General features: G+C 43.9%; 1 protein-coding gene across 1 annotated transcript; it reads left to right on the forward strand.

Moving 5' to 3' along the window:
* The first annotated feature begins 5,144 nt into the window (after window positions 1-5,144).
* Window positions 5,145-22,090, forward strand: mcm3l (MCM3 minichromosome maintenance deficient 3 (S. cerevisiae), like). The gene is made up of 17 exons (XM_020497612.2): window positions 5,145-5,436; window positions 5,537-5,649; window positions 9,976-10,184; window positions 10,369-10,499; window positions 10,610-10,848; window positions 11,007-11,115; window positions 12,869-13,022; window positions 13,332-13,463; window positions 13,723-13,931; window positions 15,048-15,222; window positions 15,730-15,856; window positions 16,016-16,166; window positions 18,934-19,074; window positions 19,198-19,283; window positions 21,174-21,250; window positions 21,433-21,505; window positions 21,786-22,090. Exons 1-17 carry the CDS (start codon window positions 5,377-5,379, stop codon window positions 21,994-21,996), a joined length of 2,397 nt encoding a protein of 798 aa, XP_020353201.1. The 5' UTR covers window positions 5,145-5,376; the 3' UTR covers window positions 21,997-22,090.
* The last annotated feature ends 355 nt before the right edge of the window (window positions 22,091-22,445 follow it).

Raw genomic sequence — 22,445 nt, forward strand, 5'->3', positions numbered from 1 at the left:
CATGTGGGTTACAGACATCTCCACAGCCCTGATTGCAAAATGGCAATTTGCTTCAAACCTAGTGCTCTGGCTGCATTTACACAGGCAGCTCAATTCTGATCTTTATTCGACGAATTGGAATAAGCTGATCTGATTGGTCAAAAGGACAATTAGTGAAAAAAATATCTGAATTGGGCTGCCTGTTAAAACATACTTCATGACTTCTGCAGAGTCACCAAATGAGCAAAAGGATAATATAGGAATTAGGTGGAATCATATTACACAGGCTCCGAAGCCATCGTATGTGGCACCGACCCAGAAGATTGGGTGAATTCACTCTCAGAGGCCGACAAGAGTAAGGTCTTTATTCAGGTCGACACCAGCAAGGCCACGGGGCCCAACGCTATTCCAGGGCGCATTCTCAGAAAATATGCAGAACAGCTGCCAGGCATATTCACTGTAATTTTCAACCTCTCTTTGTCCCAGTCTGTAATTGTCACAGCTTCTGCCGAAGTCCGTCCCTCTCCTTGTTCAGGCGGCGTTCGGCGTCACCGGCTTTCTAGCCATCGCCGTTCCATTTTCTATTATCCATTTGTTTTGTCTTGTTCCATTCACACCTGGTTTGCATTCCCCAATCACACTACATGTATTTATTCCTCTGTTCCCCCTCATGTCTTTGTGTGAAATTATTTATGTCTTATGTCTTGTACGCACTAGGCTAAGCGTTTGTTATTTTCCGTGTGTTTTCACAAAGCTTATTTGTATAAATGTTATACATTTATGTTGTGTGACTATTGTGCGCGCTATACACTTTGCCTTGTTGGCTGGAGTTTTTTTTTTCGTAGTCTGTATATCTCTCCTGCCGTAATAAAGTGTGAGCCTGTTCACGACTCTCTGCTCTCGTGCACCTGACTTCACCTCAAGTGCGCACACGCCTGACAGTAATCCGCACATTTTAAGATGACCACCATCATTCCTGTTCACAAGAATTCTAAGGCTTCATGTCACATCTGTAATCATGAAGTGCTTTGAAAGGCTGGTTATGGCACACATCAACTCCATCATCCCAGATACCTCTTGACCCACTCCAATTTTCATACCAACCCAACAGATCCATAGATGACGCGATCTTAACTGCTCTCCCCACTGCCCTCACCCACCTAGTTAAAAGGAATACATACAGTTGAAGTTGGAAGTTTACATACACTTAGGTTGGAGTCATTAAAACTTGTTTTTCAACCACTCCACAAAATTCTTGTTAACAAACTATAGTTTTGGCAAGTCGGTTAGGACATCTATTTTGTGCATGTAACAAGTAATTTTTCAAAAAATTGTTTATAGGCAGATTATTTCACTGTATCACAAAGTGTAATTCACTGTATCACAATTCCAGTGGGTCAGAAGTTTACATACACTAAGTTGACTGTGCCTTTAAACAGCTTGGAAAATTCCAGGAAATTATGTCATGGCTTTAGAATCTTCTGATAGGCTAATTGACATCATTTGAGTGTACCTGTGGATGTATTTCAAGGCCTACCTACAAACTCAGTGCCTCTTTGCTTGACATCATGGGAAAATAAAAATAAATCAGCCAAGACCTCAGAAAGGAAATTGTAGACCTCCACAAGTCTGGTTCATCCCTTGTAAGCAATTTTCGAACTCCTGAAGGTACCACGTTCATCTGTACAAACAACAGTACGCAAATATAAACACCATGGGACCACGCAGCCGTCATACCACTGAGGAAGGAGATGCGTTCTGTCTCCGAGAGATGAACGTACTTTGGTGCAAAAAGTGCAAATCAATCCCAGAACAACAGCAAAGGACCTTGTGAAGATGCTGGAGGAAACGGGTACAAAAGTATCTATATCCACAGTAAAACGAGTCCTATATCGATATAACTTGAAAGGCCGCTCAGCAAAGAAGAAGCCACTGCTCCAAAACTGCCATAAAGAGCCAGACTACGGTTTGCAACTGCACATGGGGACAAAGATCGTACTTTTTGGGGAAATGTCCTCTGGTCTGATGAAACAAAAATAGAACTGTTTGGCCATAATGACCATCGTTATGTTTGGAGGAAAAATGAGGAGGATTGCAAGCCGAAGAACACCATCCCAAATGTGAAGCACGGGGGTGGCAGCATCATGTTGTGGGGGTGCATTGCTGCAGGAGGGACTGGTGCACTTCACTTCAAATAGATGGCATCATGAGGGGAAAAAATTATGTAGATATATTGAAGCAACATCTCAAGACATCCATCAGGAAGTTAAAGCTTGGTCGCAAATGGGTCTTCCAAATGGACATTTGTACTGACTCTACACACGCACACCCACTCACATACAATCATCATATGCGCTACTGCTACTCTGTTTATCATATACTATACATATCTACCTCTATCACTCCTGTTACGTTCCCCAGTTTCTGTGTTGTAGTTTGTGTATTTGAGTGTGTTTCAGAAGATGGCTTCCTGAAATCCCACGCAGCTGATTGGTCGACTCCACAATTAATTGGAGAGCTGACCCCGCCCCCTCGTCAGGACACAGCTGTCTCCAATTTCCAATGCCTTCAGAAGCTATAAAAGCCAGTGTTCTGTTGTTCAGGGGAGAGATGGATTGTGATATAGTTCATGGCTGAGAGAGGAGGTTCATGGCTGAGAGAGGAGGTTCATGGCTGAGAGAGGAGGTTCATGGCTGAGAGAGGAGGTTCATGGCTGAGAGAGGAGGTTCATGGCTGAGAGAGGAGGTTCATGGCTGAGAGAGGAGGTTCATGGCTGAGAGAGGAGGTTCATGGCTGAGAGAGGAGGTTCATGGCTGAGAGAGGGTTCATGGCTGAGAGAGGAGGTTGATGGCTGAGGGGTCTAGCATGTTGGTCGTTGGTATGTACTATGTTAGTTGTTGGTCGCAGCTTTAGTATGTTCTGTGTTTGTTGCTTTGTCAGAGCTTCTTTAATGGCCTGAGTTTTTTCAGTTTTGTTGTGAAGTGTATTGTTTAATATTCTGTTTAATTTGTTCCCAGGGGGAAGGAGGAGGCACCTAGGGAGTGCTTAGGCAAGAGGCCCGCGGGCATACATATACCCGTAGTATATTCGCTGTCTAGGCACACTAGATAAGACCTGGGCGGACCACCACCTGTATTTGTGGTGGTAAGTAGTGGGTGGGCAGGTAAGGTAGGAGAGGAGAGGGGGCTTTGAGATTGACTTTCTTTTCTTTGGTTCCGTCCAGCCCCTTTTCCCCATATTACCGTGTGATGGAATAAATTCCTAGTAAGCGGTGAATTCTGCCTTTTGTCATCCTTACTCGCACCTACAGTCCATACCTCTTTCGCTTCATGTTGAGTTGTAGCAGGGTGTTGCGTTCCCTCTTCAGAGGCGTGCGTAACACTCCAGTATCCCTGCACATTGTAAATATGGTATTGACCCTGTATATAGTGTGCTTTCTCGTGTTCTTTCTATTTTTTGTGTTTGTGCTACCTTATGCAATACTGAACAAAAATACAAACGCAACATCTAAAGTGTTGGTTTCATGAGCCAAGTGAAAAGATCCCAGAAATGTTCCATATGCACAAAAAGCTTGTTTCTCTCAAATTTTGTGCACAAATTTGTTTACATCCCTGTTAGTAAGCATTTCTCCTTTGCCAAGATAAACCATTTACATGACAAGCGTGGCATATCAAGAAGCTGATTAAACAGCATGATCATTACACAGGTGCACCTTGTGCTGGGGACAATAAAAGGCCACTATAAAATGTGCAGTTTTGTCACAACACAATGCCACAGATGTTGGAGTGTGCAATTGGCATGCTCACTACAGGAATATCCACCAGAGCTGTTGCCAGAGAATTGAATGTTAATTTCTCTACCGTAAACTGCCTCCAACGTCATATTAGAGAATTTGGCAGTATGTCCAGCCAGCCTCACAACCATAGACCACGTGTCACCATGACAGCCCAGGTGTTCCACATCTGGCCTCTTCACCTGTGGGATTGTCTGAGACCAGCCACCCAGACAGATGAAACAGCAGTATTTCTGTATGTAATAAAGCACTTTTGTGGGGAAAAACCAACTCTGATTGGCTGGGCCTGGTTCCCAAGTGGGTGGGCCTATGCCCTCCTAGGCAAACCCATGGCTGCGCACCTGCCCAGTCATGTGAAATGCATAGATTAGGGCCTTATTTAAATTGACTTATTTCCTTATATAAACAGTAATTCAGTAAAATTGTTGAAATTGTTGCATGTTGTGTTAAAATTTTGTAAAGAATATTTTCAGTATAACATTGTTATTGATTACTGCGTTGTGTTTACAGCTAGCAAGAAAGGCATTTCACGGTACTTGTGCATATGACATTAAAACTTGAATATTTGGGGTGTATGATACTTTTGGTAAATAAACTCCAATAATCTATTAATTTAACAAAATGTGCCAAATCGGTGTGCATTTCAATTAAGTGGATCCCTCTCTCATCCTCTGCTTCCCTTCATCTGTATTGATCAGAAATAACTGGACAGTTGAAAGCAAATCCCTTGTGAAGATCCACCACATTGCTTTCACCTTTCCTAATGTGTTCTTCTAATTCGTGCAAATGAGGGATGAAGGCCCAACTACTGAGATGCACCAAAAATGATCTATTATATTGACAAGCGTGGGGTGGCAACTCTAACGACGGAAATACGTGTCCTCAACAAGGGGGATCGATTCATCTCGCCCGGGCACACGTGTAGGCGTGTTTCACACCAGCATAAACCAGGCGCGGTGCCCCCTGTCCGAGGGCGAAGTCGGCTCAAAACATCAACTCATTAACTAGTCATGAGTAGGATACTGTGTTTTCACACGCAAAAGGGATCGCTTTTGATAGAAACGCTTTATATGCCTTCCCAGTGAAAACTATTTTGATTTTATGGAAAAGATCAATATGTTTCTGGATGATGCACCAGGCTGTCTTGTTGCCAAACATGACAGTGGCTCAGATTACTGTTCGATTCGCCCCATGCCCAGACCATTCTAGCCAATGAGAGGGAAGATACGCGTCGTTATACTCAACATTGCCAGAATGCCACGTGCATCCATTTATATCAGTATATGTTTAACAGTTTAAACATTACGAAATTTATATTTAATCCCAAAAAATCTCACGTAATTCTACTCTCATATACCTTCTTACAAAAAAGGGTTTATCTCACGTAGACAGATTTTGGCAGAATAAATCCTATCGATTCGCCTGTTCCTTTCTGCATGCACTCACCCTGATTAGAAGTGTAAAACAACACCTGTAGATTTCTCAGTCCATCACACCTGCACATTTAATTATCCCAACCTGAATCTGGCCACGGCTTTTTGCCAGACTATAGTTTATCTGGAGGAGAAGACTGACCGTTGTATTTGCCCTGGGAAGGTGTTGAGATGGAAGATCTGGAACTGAGAGAGGCGCAGAGAGAATACTTGGACTTTCTGGATGACAATGTAAGTACAGAGGATAGTAGAATGTGTTACATAAAAATCAATCAAAAGTGTGGCTATTAATGTGAGGCAATGTAAGATGTGTTGCTTATTTATTTTGTAGCAAGATCAAGGAGTTTATCATGAGAGGGTCAGAAGTATGGTGTCAGAAAACCGGTGCCGCCTCATCGTGAACATCAACGACCTGAGAAGGAGGAACGAGAAGCGGGCCAAAGCGTGAGTATAGACCCTGACAAACAAACAACCCAGTTGTTACTCGAGTTTTCCCACATTGGACATTGAGTGAAGAGGAAAGTCCCCCATCTTTTGGAGGGCAGTGTAAGTATTTAACTAAATGTTTTTCATCCCTTAGCCTTGATTAGGGTTTTAACCTCTCGTTTTACATATCGAATCATGGTTATACCTTTACAAATTGTCAGTGCTATCCGAGATCCTTACAACGTCCATAATCTTGATATTAAATGTACATTTCAATTAGGCGGAGAGATTAAATGTAAAGTCAAATGGGGGGGACTTCCCAAGGATACCTAATAGCACGTATCATTTCAAAATGCCCCCCCTATAGGTTCAGAGATCAATCACAATGTGATTAGAAGAAAACGTGCAACAACCGGTTTTTCCGTTTTCAGGGGAAATGGAAGAGCCAGTGACACAACTTCTGCGTTTGACCACTAAACCCACAGGTGCAACATCCAGACTTCCTGGAAGGCTTGAGTAACAGACCAGGTTTTGAGAAGTGAAAAATTCCTCCTTAGTAGTTAAGTTTTGCCAAATCTGAAGGCATAACCTAGATTCAAGCCAATTTCATAAGTAGTTGAACATGTTATTACTCCAAACTTGTGAAAGTGACAAACTGACATGTTTTAATTTTAGGCAAAAACTACTTTTATATCAAAGGAGTGCCTTTGATTTGATGGCCTGCATGTGTAGTTTGGCTCAAGATGATTGTTAGACCCAACTGTTAGAGCCAACTCACAATGACTACAAGTGAGATCAGGGATTTCTATTGGAAAATCTCTTTTATCCACCATACTGTACAGCCTTTGTTATTAAGGAAACATATCTTTACTCCACATTTACTGGATTGGTTGAACAGTGCAGGAAAAAAAAAGTGGCCCTAAACCCCATTAATTTTGAAAATTATCCCACCCCAACCATGTGAAAAAAATTGTAACAGTATTTCTGATTGTCTTAACTCTCTGTATACTTTTAATGTGGGGCTGTGACAGTTAGTTGCAAAAGAGATACATAATGTCTTAATTCACCACCACTAATGAAATGGGTGTGCTTCATGCATGTTAAGGTTGCGCTTCTAAGTCAGGGGACGTGTTTGTTTTAATCTCTGCGGTCACATCCACATCTGGAACAATATTTGGTTTTAATGCAGATGATGCTTTCAACAATACAAGGTAGAATCATGTAAATTATCTTCAGGTTGGAGCTCTAGCAAAGGGGCCTGAGTTCCTGAGTTGGAATGCCCAGTTGAACGACAGTTCAAAATTATTTTTCCCAGTCGGACCCCCCCAGAGTTCCCAGTTAGTGACCCATGAATGTGTTGTCTGCAGCATTCAGTCACATGACAGTTCGTTCAGCTGTTCAATTTAATATACCAGTATGTCAACTGAGCCAGGGATCACAGTCAAATGGAATGTAGGTCCCAAAATGGTCTTTCCTAGCATTTGAGATGAGCAGCCATCACTCATGTGGGACGCTTACTGATGCTGTTTTCTGTTAGAAACATGCACAGCCTGATGGAAGGGGGCATGGTTCGCATTTGAGGTAATAAAGCTAAATAATTAGAAATTCTCTTGACTCGGTCGCTCGTCAGTATGTTTTTGTATTTCCCCTGCATGCTTGTGTTCAGTTCGTTCAGTTTATCAAACACACTGCCGTAAAAAAGTATACTGAACAAAAATATAAACTCAAATGAAATTAAAGATCCCAGAAATGTATATGCACAAAAAGCTTGTTTCTATAAAGTTGTGTGCACCAATGTGTTTACGTCTCTGTTAGAGTATTTCTTATTTGCCAAGGTAATCCATCCACCTGACAGGTATGGCATATCAAGAAGCTGAATAAACAGCATGAACATTACACAGGTTCACTTTGTGCTGGGGACAATAAAAGGCCACTCTAAAATATGCAGTTTTGTGACGCATGTCATCCAAACAGTTAGACTTTTGAATCATCTGTCCACAGAACATTCTTCCAAGATTCTTGATGATCATCCAGGTGCTTCCAGGAGCTGTTTGGTGAACTTGAGTCAACTTTTTGGATGACATGGGTCTCGTTATGCCTGGCAAAAAACCAAACACTGCATTCAACAGTAAGAACCTCGTACCAACAGTGAAGCTTGGTATTGTGATGGTTTGGGGATGCTTTGCTGCCTCAGGACCTGGAAGGAATCATGAATTCTGCTTTGTATCAGAGCATTCTACAGGACAATGTCAGGCCATCCGTCTGTGATCTGAAGTGCAGCTGGGTCATGCAGCAAGACAATTATTCTAAACACACAATCAAGTCTACATGAAAATGGCTAAAACGCGTAGTCAAAGTCCAGACCTTATCCCAATTTGAGATGATGTGCAGGACTTGAAACGAGCGGTTCATGCTTCGAAACACACATGTTGCCGAGTTACAGCAGTTCTGCATGAAAGTGTGGGCCAAAATTCCTCCACAGCGACATGACTCAACTACTACATTAAGCATTTGGTTGAAGGTGGCACAACCAGTTGAGGGGGCAATTACTTTTCCCACACAGAGCAATTGGGTGTTGCTTTACTTTGTTTATGTAATTGTTATTTGTTCCCTATCTAATATTAGGTTTTAGTTGGAGATCTGATAACATTCAGTATCAAAAATATGCAGAAGTTAGAAAGGGGGCAAATACTTTTTCACGGCACTGTATCTGTTACATAGGCAAGGATACATTTAGTCATGACAGTCAACCAACCAAGTCTCTTTTTTTTACCTCCGTTGTGAATGACAACAGATTCCCTCTCAATGTGAAAAATCTGTCCAACACTCTTCAATAACCACCAAGTGTGAAATATATTTTTCTAAAATATAAATACAACCATTTGGATGACTGGATGTCAGACTATCCCGCAGGTGAAGAAGCCGGATGTGGAGGTACTGGGCTGGCAGGGTTACACGTGGTCTGTGGTTCATTCCTGCAGTGAGCATGCCAATTGCACACTCCCTCAAAATGTGAGACATCTGTAGCATTGTGTTGTGGGACAAAACGGCACATTATAGTGGCCTTGTATTGTCCCCAGCACAATGTGCACCTGTGTAATGATCACGCTGTTTAATCAGCTTTTTGATATCCCACACCTGTCAGATGGATGTATTATCTTGGCAAAGGAAATAAACGTGTGCACAAAATTTGAGAGAAATAAGCTTTTTCTGCATATGGAACATTTCTGGGAACTTATTTCAGCTCATGAAACATGGGACCAACGCTACATGTTGTGTTCATATTTTGTTCAGTAAAGAACTGTGGTGGATGCCAAGTGGTGGATTGTCATGTTCTGCTAACATCGCCACATAGTTTTGCCAACAGGCATGCGCAGTGGATGGGGTTTGATGTAGTTCTAATGCAGCAGGTAACTTCGATTGTTATCGGAGTTCTGTGCTAAGCTCTCTTGCCGCTAGTTCCTCTCGGTGTATCATACAATGCTTCCATATGGCAGAGGGAGACGCAACTAGAGTGTAGCGGTCTGCCCGCCATCGATGGATCCCCATCTGTGCAAAAGCCTACCATTCGATTCCATGTAATCTGTTTTTCGTCAGCATAGCCACGCAGCACACTAAACATCCATTCTCCTGTGCCGTTCCATGCTCTGAAATTGTGAGAACGATGTGTCCTCGTGAATAGCATCCTCGGACATGTATAGCGATTTTGGGGGGGACCTATGCATGGGCATCTCGGCCCTTAAAGCTATCGTCCATTTGGAGAGCATAAGCCGGGGAGTTTCTGATTGCTAGCAAAAGCATAAATTCTTAGAAAGGTGTTGCTGTGAGTTTGCATCTGCCTCCCCACACATGGTGAAAACAATATCATTAGTGGCCGGTTATCAGCCTCTGCAATAGTGTCATCGTGTAGTGGGAATGATACAAGTGCAACGGTCAAGTGTGGCTTTTTCCCATGATCTAAGGGCTCTCTCTGGTTGAATTTTACATTTGATTCATTTTCATTCAGATTAAGGTTAACCAGAATATTACGTATTTTATTTTTCAGGATTTTGGAAATTCTCACGTGACACCATTATCATATCAGGCGAACCCACATGGGGTCGCAACCCCTAGCTTGGGAACTGCTGAGTAACTGAATTTCTTGTTCACTTAATTTTTCTCATCAATTCATGCACCTTGTTGGAGAGCGAGGTAGCGGCAGTGTTCCATTCCCTTTATTGATCCTTGAGTGACAAATGCCAAGTGGTGGATAAAATGTTGTAATTGGTTTGAGGCCTGTATTCCTTATTTTGTTCAAAATAAATTAGAATTTGTATAAAATATACTTTTAAATACTCTTTTCAGATTGCTGAAAGACTCCTTCAATGAACTCGTTGCTTTCCAAAGAGCTCTGAAGGACTTTGTTGCGTCCATCGACGCAACCTACGCCAAGCAGTTTGAGGAGTTCCATGTGGGGTTCGAGGGTAGCTTTGGAACCAAGCACGTGACCCCGCGAACCCTCGCGGCACGATATCTCGGGAACCTGGTTTGCGTGGAAGGAATCGTTACCAAGTGTAAGTATATAATGAATTTGAATTGCTCATTATCCAGTTGTATTCAGATTGATCAATTGACTATTCTTTACCACGCAACCTTTCTTGGTTCCTCCTTATTAGAATTACACTACTGCAATCCCATTCAACGGATAGGCTACTCAAAATAACTAACAGCCTGCATGTGTTTCTGTCATTGTGGTAGGTTCTCTGGTGAGGCCTAAGATCACCCGTAGTGTCCACTACTGTCCAGCCACAAAGAAAACCTTAGAGAGGAAGTACACTGACCTGACCTCCCTGGACGCTTTCCCTTCCAGCTCCATATACCCTACCAAGGTGTGTAACTGTGCAATTTTGAATGGTGCTCTATCCCTCCCTATGCTCCCCTATCTACAACATTCCCTTCTTCAGATATCACACAAACTCCTTTGCCACCTCTCTCCTAGGATGAGGAGAACAACCCCTTAGAGACAGAGTTTGGGCTATGTGTCTATAAGGACCACCAAACCCTGACCATCCAGGAGATGCCTGAGAAGGCCCCTGCCGGACAGCTCCCCCGCTCTGTGGACATAATCGCTAACGATGACCTGGTCGACAAGGTCAAACCGGGCGACCGTGTTCAGATGGTTGGGATCTACCGCTGTCTGCCGGCCAAACAAGGAGGCTTCACCTCTGGCACCTTCAGGTGGGTGGGTGTGGGAACAGGTCTATATGTGTTCTGCTTCCAAATAGTTTTGATGAAGGGTTGGGGTAAATTTCAATTCGGGAAGTAAATAAAAAAAATCCTGTTGCTTTTCAGTTATCATTTTTATTTTAGAGAACACAACCTTCTGTTTAATGCAGGACGATTCTGCTGGCCAATCACGTGAAGCGGATGAGTAAAGAAATCGTGCCGACCTTTTCTGCTGAAGATATTAATAAAATCAAGAAGTTCTGTAAAGCCCATTCTAAGGTAAGTCACTGACTCTAAAGCGTCTTGCATTGAACTCTGATGGGAAACTCTACTACAATATCTTGTGGTAGAGCATTTTAAATTACGATAAAGGTGTTACAATCAGACGATCGGATCACTTCTTCGCATGCAAACTGTTACATCACATTTGGTATACAGTGCATTCGGAAAGTATTCAGATGCCTTGACTTTTTCCACATTGTTACATTAGACTTATTCTAAAGTGTATTAAATGTTTTTCCTCAATCTACACACAACTCCATATTGACAAAGCAAAAACAGGTTTTTAGACATTTTTGCAAATGTATTACAAATAAACTAAAATATTACATTTACGTAAGTATTCATACCCTTTGCTCAGTACTTTGTTGACGCACCTTTGGCAGTGATTACAGCCTTGAGTCTTTTTGGGTATGATGCTACAAGCTTAGCACACCTGCATTTGGGGAGTTTCTCCCATTCTCTGCAGATCCTCTCAAGCTCTCTCAGGTTGGATGGGGAGCGTTGGTGCACAGCTATTTTCAGGTCTCTCCAGAGATGTTAGCTCGGGTTCCAGTCCGGGCTCTGGCTGGGCCACTCAAGGACATTCAGAGACTAGTCCTGAAGCAACTCCTGCATTGTCTTGGCTGTGTGCTTAGGGTTGTTATCCTGTTGGGAAGTGAACCTTTGTCCCAGTCCGAGGTCCTGAGTGCTCTGGAGCAGGTTTTCATCAAGGATCGCTCTGTTCATCTTTCCCTCGATCCTGACTAGTCTCCCAGTCCCTGCCGCTGAAAAATATCCCCACTGCATGACGCTGCCACCACCATTCTTCACCGTAGGGATGGTGCCAGGTTTCTTCCAGACGTGACACTTTGTATTCAGGCCAAAGAATTCAGTCTTGCTTCCATCAGACCAGAGAATCTTGTTTCTCCTAGTCTTAGTCCTTTAGGTGCCTTTTGGCAAATTCCAAGCGGGCTCTCATATGCCTTTTACTGAGGTGTAGCTTCCATCTGGCCCCTACCATAAAAGCCTGATTGGTGGAATGCTGCAGAGATGGTTGCCTTTCTGGAAGGTTCTCCCATCGCCACAGAGGAACTCTAGAGCTCTGTCAGTGACATCAGATTTTGGTCACCTCCCTGTCAATGGCCCTTCTCCCGCGATTGCTAAGTTTGGCCAGGCAGCCAGCTCTAGGAAGAGTTTTGGCGGTTCCAAACTTCTTCCATTTAAGAATGATGGAGGCCATTGTTATTGGGTACCTTCAATGCTGCAGACATTCTTTGGTACCCTTTCCCAGATTTGTACCTCGACACAATCCTGTCTCGAAGCTCTACTGACAATTACTTTAACCTCATGGCTTGGTTTTTGCTCTGACTTGTACTGTCAACTGTGGGACCTTATGTAGACAAGTGTGTGCCTTTCCAAATCATGTCCAATCAATTGAATTTACCACAGGTGTACTCCAAGATGTAGAAACATCTCCAGGATGATTAATGGAAACCGGATGCACCTGAGCTCAATTTCGAGTCGCATAGCAAAGGGGCTGAAAACTTATGTAAATGAATTAGCAAAAATGACCAACCTGCTGTTGCTTGTCATTATGGGGTATGTCTAGATTGAGGATTTTTATTTAATACTTTTCAGCCTTGCTCAAAAATGTAACAAAATGTGGATAAACTCAAAGGGTCTGAATGCACTGTGTACCAGTTGGCTCATTTGATACCAATGCTCTTCAGTCATACACATGTCAGTTTTCTGTGTCATGATTGTTTTCCAGGATGTGTTTGAGCATCTGAGCTGCTCACTGGCTCCCAGTATACATGGCCATGAGTACATAAAGAAGGCCATTCTGTGTCTCCTGCTGGGGGGCAACGAGACCAACCTGGAGAATGGGACACGTATCCGTGGAGACATCAACATACTGCTGATAGGTTAGTCGTATAGTCAACCACTACTATTGAAGGGTTGGAGTAATTTCTAAGACTTTATTGTGGTCTCGCTCTGGTTGTCCTGAGTCTTCTCTGCAAGTGTACACCTGCACACTTCACGGGTCTAACCATGGTGGGAACTCCCTCTGGCTGGTGGGAACTCCCTCTAGCTGATGCTAACACCAATCCAATGCTTTCAAATCCATGACAGGAAGTGTGCAAGTGCACACTTTACACATTGTTGCACATCGGGATGTAGCTTAACATTGAACAATGCATGGCCTCTTCTGTTTATTGTCTCTCTCTGGTCAGGTGACCCGTCGACGGCGAAGTCCCAGCTGCTGCGCTACGTCCTGCACACTGCTCCGCGGGCCATACCAACTACAGGACGTGGATCAACTGGAGTGGGGTTGACCGCCGCTGTCACCACAGACCAGGAGACTGGTATGGAGAACTATTTGGGGATGTCATTTTTAATGATTATGCTCTTGTTATTTGTCTGCATCCTGTTATTCCCGCTCCATCCACCTTCATACAAATGGAGTTCCCGCAGAGAAAAATATAATTCTTGAAGCTGATACTCCTTCCTCTTCCACCTATTTACCATAATTATTATCCCACTCTGTATACCACTCACGCGATGCACACACTTCTGTTCATACCCTTTCTCGCTATGTCTCCATCCCTCTCACTTCCTCTCCAGGTGAGCGGCGGCTGGAGGCCGGGGCTATGGTGCTGGCAGACAGAGGAGTGGTGTGCATCGACGAGTTTGACAAGATGTCTGACATGGACCGCACAGCCATCCACGAGGTGATGGAACAGGGCCGTGTCACCATCGCCAAGGCTGGCATAATGGCCAGGCTCAACGCCCGCTGCAGTGTGCTAGCCGCCGCTAACCCAGTCTACGGCAGGGTGAGGCGAGCTAATGCTAACCCAGTCTGTCTATATAATCTAAGACCATATATAGTGCTGTGAAAGTATTTGCCCCCTTTCTAATAGTGATCTTGAGTGAACAAAAAACATAACAATTACATATTTCTGCAACACCCATTGGCCCCTTACACTCGGAACTGTTGTGCCACCTTTAGCTGCAATGACTGCAATCAAACGCTTCCTCGCGTCGCCGTGGAGGAACTTTGGCCCACTCTTTCGTGCAGAACTGCTGTAACAAACAACATTTGTGGGTTTTCAAGCATGAACTGCTCGTTTCAAGTCCTGCCTCAGCATCTCAATTGGGATAAGGTCTGGACTTTGACTAGGCCATTACAAAAATTCAAATTTGTTACCTTTTAGCCATTTTCATGTAGACTTGATTGTGTGTTTAGAATAATTGTCTTGCTGCATGACCCAGCTGCGCTTCAGATCACAGACGGATGGCCTGACATTGTCCTGTAGAATGCTCTGATACAGAGCAGAATTCATGGTTCCTTCTATTAAGGCAAGTCTTCCAGGTTCTGAGGCAGCAAAGCATCCCCACACGTTGCTGATTTTAAAGCAGTTATGCATAGAAGAGTGGGACAAAATTCCTCCACAGCGATGTGAGAGACTGATCAACTACAGGAAGCATTTGGTTGCAGTCATTGCAGCTAAAGGTGGCGAAACCAGTTTGAGTTTAAGGGGGCAATTACTACTTCACACAAGGGAGTTAGGTTTTGCGTAACTTTAATTGGATAAATAAAACAATGACTTATTCTAATATTAGGATTTGGTTGAAGATCTGATTTAACATTCGGTATCAAAAATAGAGAATCATAAAGGGGGCAAATACTTTTTCACGGTACTGTATAACAGGATGTCACAGCTACTTGCCAATAATCCTCCATCTCAATAACTGGAATACATACTTTCCTCACTGCCTTCTTAATGCACCGTCAAGCTTTGTATAGATTCGCCAATCTTGATCACATAAGTCGTTTTTTGGGATGCAAATTTGTAGGTCAGTAATTCTTTGTGCGGTTCAATCCATTTTGTACACACTGTTCATGTCTCTGTGACAACCTATTTGTTTTCTCTTACCTTTCCTTACAGTACGACCAGTATAAGACTCCCATGGAGAACATCGGTCTGCAGGACTCTCTGTTGTCTCGGTTCGACCTTCTCTTCATTGTTCTGGACCAGATGGATGCAGACAGTGACAGGAAGGTCTCGGAGCATGTTCTACGCATGCACCGCTACAGAGCACCAGGGGAGCAGGAGGGAACAGGTGGGGTACACTTCTTACTAAATACACATGCTAATGCACCAGGGGAGCAGGAGGGAACAGGTGGGGTACACTACTGACTAAATACACATGCTAATGCACCGCTACAGAGCACCAGGGGAGCAGGAGGGAACAGGTGGGGTACACTACTGACTAAATACACATGCTAATGCACCGCTACAGAGCACCAGGGGAGCAGGAGGGAACAGGTGGGGTACACTACTGACTAAATACACATGCTAATGCACCGCTACAGAGCACCAGGGGAGCAGGAGGGAACAGGTGGGGTACACTACTGACTAAATACACATGCTAATGCACCGCTACAGAGCTCCAGGGGAGCAGGGGGGAACAGGTGGGGTACACTACTGACTAAATACACATGCTCATTCAAAATAACAAAGATTATTTTTATCAAACCAGTGGAAATGATTTCTGATTTAGTACCTCGTGTATGGAATTTTGTTGCTCACTATCTGATCTGTTGATTGATGCCCCTGTACCCTGCAGCCATGCCCATGGGCAGCACTGTGGATGTGTTCGCCACAGAGGACCCCAACATCACAGAATCCGCCGAACAGGAACTCCAGATCTACGAGAAGAAGGACAATGTCCTGCACGGACACCGGAATAAAAAGTATCCAGCAAAACCTCCATTATTACACTCTTAGTACATTACACATTATGTTCTTATAGAACCCCCCCCCCCTGCCTTTCTTTTTGAACCCCTGCCTTTTTCTGATAATCCATGGCTTTGTGTGTTAACCCCTTTATGATGGTGTCTGTCATCCTCCAGGGAGAAAGTAGTTACCATGGAGTTTATCAGGAAGTACATCCACGTGGCTAAGCTGGTGAAGCCTGTTCTAACCCAGGAGGCCTCAGACCACATAGCAGAGGAGTACTCCAAGCTCCGCAGCCATGACCAAGTGAACGCCGAATCAGCCAGGGTCTGTAGTACTTACATACACTATATTACCAAAAATTGGTGGTGGACACCTGCTCGTTAATTAAACATCTCATTCCAAAATCATGGGCATTATATGGAGTTGTTGCCCCCCCCCCCCCCCCCCCGCTGCTGCTAAAACAGCCTCCACTCTTCTGGGAAGGCTTTCCCCTAGATATTGTAACATTGTTGTGGGGACTTCCTTCCATTCAGCCACGAGCATTAGTGAGGTCGGGCACTGATGTTGGGTGATTAGGCCTGGCTCGCAGTCAGCGTTCTAATTCATCCAAAGGTGTTCAATGGGGTTGAGGTCAGGGCTCTGTGCGGGCCAGTCAAGTTCTTCCACACCGATCTCTACAAACCATTTCTATATAAACTTCTCTTTGTGCAAGGGGGCATTGTCAGGTGAAAGAGGAAAGGACCTTCCAAAAAGCACAGAATTGTCTAAAATATCATTGTAAGCTGTAGCATTAAGATTTCCAGTCACTGGAACTAAGGGGCCTATCCCGAACCATGAAAAACAACCCCAGACCATTATGCCTTCCCTACCGAACTTGACAGTTGGCACTATGCATTTGGGCAGGTAGCGTTCTCCTGGCATCTGCCAAACCCAGATTTGTCCGTCGTACTGCCAGATGGGGAAGCGTGATTCATTACTCTAGAGCAGTGGTCACCAACCGGACTTGTCAATTTCCAAGGCATTTCTAGTTGATCTCCAAACATTTCTGTAAAAAACCCAACAATAAAACCTTCTGTTCCTATTTTTTAATTAGTCTCGGGCTGTTGGTGATAAGTGCAGCCAATTCAAATCAAATCAAATCAAATTTATTTATATAGCCCTTCGTACATCAGCTGATATCTCAAAGTGCTGTACAGAAACCCAGCCTAAAACCCCAAACAGCAAGCAATGCAGGTGGAGAAGCACGGTGGCTAGGAAAAACTCCCTAGAAAGGCCAATACCTAGGAAGAAACCTAGAGAGGAACCAGGCTATGTGGGGTGGCCAGTCCTCTTCTGGCTGTGCCGGGTGGAGATTATAACAGAACATGGCCAAGATGTTCAAATGTTCATAAATGACCAGCATGGTTGAATAATAATAAGGCAGAACAGTTGAAACTGGAGCAGCAGCACAGTCAGGTGGAAGTTGAAACTGGAGCAGCAGCATGGCCAGGTGGACTGGGGACAGCAAGGAGTCATAATTTCAGGTAGTCCTGGGGCATGGTCCTAGGGCTCAGGTCAGTTGAAACTGGAACAGCAGCATGGCCAGGTGGACTGGGGACAGCAAGGAGTCATCATGTCAGGTAGTCCTGGGGCATGGTCCTAGGGCTCAGGTCCTCCGAGAGAGAGAAAGAAAGAGAGAAGGAGAGAATTAGAGAACGCACACTTAGATTCACACAGGACACCGAATAGGACAGGAGAAGTACTCCAGATATAACAAACTGACCCCAGCCCCCCGACACATAAACTACTGCAGCATAAATACTGGAGGCTGAGACAGGAGGGGTCAGGAGACACTGTGGCCCCATCCGAGGACACCCCCGGACAGGGCCAAACAGGAAGGATATAACCCCACCCACTTTGCCAAAGCACAGCCCCCACACCACTAGAGGGATATCTTCAACCACCAACTTACCATCCTGAGACAAGGCTGAGTATAGCCCACAAAGATCTCCGCCATGGCACAACCCAAGGGGGGGGCGCCAACCCAGACAGGATGACCACAACAGTGAATCAACCCACTCAATTCAGCTTCTCTGCTGAATCAACAATTCAGCTTCTCTGCGCGCCGGGTAGTCAAACTGTTGCCATTTCATGTGTCTGAAGGTACAAACTCTGCCTTTTCGGTGGACTTGGAGAGGAAATCAAGTGCACTATGCCTCTGCTGGCCAATCAGATTGCTCAGATGACCGAGTCTGCAGTAACGTAGCAGGCATAAAAGAAAGCTACGGCAAAATTGATTTCAAAACGTTTAGAACCATGACTAGAGAGAGACTGTTAACGAATACAGCAGAGCTGCTGTTTTGAGAGTTCATGTTTAATTTCTTACTCGGCACTGTCAACACTTTGTATTCAACACTTTTATAAACCAAAAAATGCATTTTCCTATTTCCACTCATCGCTACAACAAGCAGTGCAGCAGTAATGAATGAGTAGGAAAAAAGCTTCCAGAGGCAGTTTGAAACTCTGTAGTGAGTGTTGCAACCGAGGACGGACAACTTTTACGTGCTTCAGCACTTGGCGGTCCCGTTCTGTGAGCTTGTGTAACCTACCACTGCACTGCTGAGCTGCTGTTGCTCATAGACGTTCAACTTCAAAATAACTGCACTTACAGTTGACCGGGGCAGCTCTAGAAAGGCCGAAATTTGACGAACTGACTTGTTGGAAAGGTGGCATCCTATGATGATGCCACCTTGAAAATCACTGAGCTCTTCAGTAAGGCCAATATTTGTCTATGGAGATTGCATGGCTGTGCTTTTTAGTTTTTTAATACATGGCTGAAATGGCTGAATCCACTCATTTGATGGGGTGTCCACATACTTGTGTATCTTATCCGGCACTTTACTAGAGTCTAAAAGCTGTTTAGGAATTATGGAATACTTTTGTTATTATTGCATTGGGAATCCTTTCCTGATTGTTATGCCCAGTTTACAATCCTGTATGTGAACTGATGATACAGGCAATCAATTAATCATGGAAACATGCACTATTGGTTTGGCAATGTCTGCTTCAAATAGACATTGTACTTTGTGTTGATGGGTTGTCTGCCATGTAGACAATGCCGGTGACAGCCCGAGCGCTAGAGACAATGATACGATTGTCCACTGCCCACGCCAAAGCACGTATGAGCAAGACTACAGACTTGGTTGACGCAGAGGCTGCCCTGGAGCTCATGCAGTTTGCCTACTTTAAAAAGGTAACGTTGGGATCAAACCGTTCGACACTGGATACATTCCTTCATTTAATTTGGAGACAATTATTCACTTTATGGATAGGTTTTAATTCATGTTGCTATGTATACTGTCCTGTCTACATGTAGATTCTGGAGAAGAGGAGGAAGGTTGTAGAGGACGACATGGGTGTGACTCAGAGCCAGGAAGTGGCCAGTCAGAGGACAAGCACCAGGTCTGAGCCCATATTCAAAAAGCAGCTCTGACTAAGAATGCTGGTTATAGGATCAGTTCAGCATTTTGGCTCATAATGAAAAAAATATACAATAGATTGTATATTGCTCTTTTATTACGAGAATCTGAGGCTTCAATAAAAACAAACTAAATCAAATCTAGGGTTCTGGCAGGTCATGGATGACTTTCTTCTAGAGCGTCAGACGATGGGGGTGACCGTTCTAGTACAGTGGCTCTTGGCGTTTTTCCTATTTTGTTGCCTTACAACCTGGAATTAAAATGTTTTTTTGGGGGTGGGTGTTTATCCTTTGATTTACACAACTTGCCTACCACTTTGAAGATGCAAACAACAAATAAGACAAAATAATTGAACTAGTCACCCCCCAAGTCAATACTTTGTAGAGCCACCTTTTTTGCAGCAATTACAGCTGCAAGTATCTTGGTATGTCTCTATAAGCTTGGCACATCTAGCCACTAGGATTTTTGCCCATTCTTCAAAACTGCTCCAGCTCCTTCAAGTTGGGTGGGTTCTGCTGGTGTACAGCAATCTTTAAGTCATAACACAGATTCTCAATTGGATTGAGGTCTGGGCTTTGACTAGGCCATTCCAGGACATTTAAATGTTTCCCCTTAAACCACTCGAGTGTTGCTTTTACAGTATGCTTAGGGTCATTGTCCTGCTGGAAGGTGAACCTCTGTCCCAGTCTCAAATCTCTGGAAGACTGAAAGTTTTCCCCCCAAAATTTCCCTCTATTTAGCACCATCCATCATTCCTTCAATTCTGACCAGTTTCCCAGACCCTGCCGATGGAAAAACATCCCCACAGCATGATGCTGCCACCACCATGCTTCATTGTGGGGATGGGTTTTCTCGGTGATGAGGTGTTTGGTTTGTACCAGACAGTGTTTTCCTTGATGGCCAAAAAGCCCAATTTCAGTATCAACTGACCAGAGTACCACCTTTCATATATTTGGAGAGTCTCCCACATGCCTTTTGGCGAACACCAAATGTGTGTGCTTATTTTTTTTCTTTCAGCAAAGGCTTTTTTTTCTGGCCACTCTTCCTTAAAGCCCAGCTCTGTGGAGTGTACGGCTTAGTGGTCCTATGGACAGATACTCCAATCTTCGCTGTGGAGCTTTGCAGCTCCAGTGTTATCTTTGGTCTCTTTGTTGCCTCTCTGATTAATGCCCTCCTTGCCTGATCTGATAGTATTGGTGGGCAGCCCTCTCTTGGCAGGTTTGTGGTGCCATATTCTTCCATTTTTTAAATAATGGATTTAATGGTGCTCTGTGGGATGTTCAAAGTTAGATTTTTTTTGTTTGTAACCCAACCCTGATCTCTACTTCACGTTTGTCTCTGACCTGTTTGGAGAGCTCCTTCATGGTGACGCTTGCTTAGTGGTGTTGCAGACTCGGGCATTTCAGAATAGCTGTGTGTGTGTATATACTGAGATCATGTGACACTTAGATTGCGCACAGGTGGACTAATTGTGACTTCTGAAGGTAATTGGTTGCACCAGATCTTATTTAGGGGCTTCATAGCAAAGGGGTGAATACATGTGCACTCAGCACTCTTATTTTTAAACAAGTTTTTTTTTTTCACTTCACCAATTTGGACTATTTTGTGTGTCCATTACATGAAATCCAAATAAAAATCAATTTAAATCACAGGTTGAAAGGCAACAAAATAGGAAAAATGCCAAGAGGGATGAGTACTTTTGCAAGGCACTGTATAGACACAAGGGAACCTGATCCCAGATGAGTGCTCTTACTGAAATGTTTTGAATACAGGCTTATCTCAAGGATGTAGGAACTGGAGAGATTGGTTGCATCAAAGACTAGGTGTGAATCATCTTAAATGGCTGCATTTGTCTCCTTTCCTTCATGACCAGGAAGCGTAAGGAAAACATGGACGTGACAGATGCTGGGGCAGAGTCTGACCCTTATGAGTTTGAGGATGAGGAACACGGTAAGGCACGCGCGCACACACACACCCTGCACGTACAAGGTCTGTCTGTACCCCACCTGGTCACCAATAGAGCTCAGTTCTTAAGGTTATAAAACATTTCTCCATCTGCACCATTGTAAATACTTTATTTTGATGACTAAGAATCATCATACATTTCTAATCCCTCTCTTTCTCCCTCCTAGCCCAGTCTATTCTGAAACACAAGAATACTACCTCTCAGAGCCTGAGGACAGGACAGGATATCAGACAGGACAGGTACATCTCCCCTCTACTCTTTTTTTTATTTCAGTAACCTTACCTCTACTGGACCTTACTGGTCACAGAGTGCTACTCTACTGTCAGAACTGGTGATTTTAGTGGTAGGCTACACCTTGTCAGGGATTGGTACTGCTCAAACACTAAACAAAATCAACCTCTAAGCCTGCAGGAAGAATGGCATGAAGAATGTAAAAAATTATTAGCCCATTTATCCGCTCTTCAGAGACAGTCAAGGTGGGATGACGTTTGTTTGTGTTCTCAAACCCCTCCTGCCCAGGCTGAAGCTGTTTAAGGCTGCTCTGATGAAGGCCTTTCAGACTACACGTTCCCAGTCTGTAGCGGTGACGGAGCTTCTGACCCTGGTCAATAAAACCACACACGGTCAGGACGACCATGAGTTTGACGAGCAGGAGGTAGAGAAGCTGCTGGGGCGCATGCAGGCCGACAACCAGGTCATGATGTCAGAGGGCGTGGTCTTCCTAATTTAGAGCTGGGGCAGCCAATCACAAGAGCCAGTCCCAACCTGTCTGGTCTACTCATGGTCATCATGAACTGTCTCTAATAAATGGGTTGAGCATGAAATGTGGTCTGGAGTTTGTTCAAATGTAAATGTGGAGTTATTGAAAGGCCCTCTGTAAGTGTGGAGTTTATCCAGGAACCAGTGAATGGTAGTAGTTTTAACTGGAAGCAAGAATAGTTTGTTTTACATAAAATGGATCAATTTCACTTACAATAACATACATTGTATCTTCCATTGTTGGTCACGGTTTCTTATGAAGAGATGGAAGGTCATTTTCAGATTTTCCTGAAAAGATATTCCATAACAAGTCTCACTTCTGGTTTGTAAAAAAAAAAATGTATTGATAATTTATAGCTAACATTTTCCAATCTATTGATTCTCCTCACAGTCAAGTGTTTGTTAGGCTATATTCTAGTT

This window comes from Oncorhynchus kisutch, linkage group LG13, assembly GCF_002021735.2.
Source record: "Oncorhynchus kisutch isolate 150728-3 linkage group LG13, Okis_V2, whole genome shotgun sequence".
NCBI classification, from domain to species: Eukaryota; Metazoa; Chordata; class Actinopteri; order Salmoniformes; family Salmonidae; genus Oncorhynchus; species Oncorhynchus kisutch.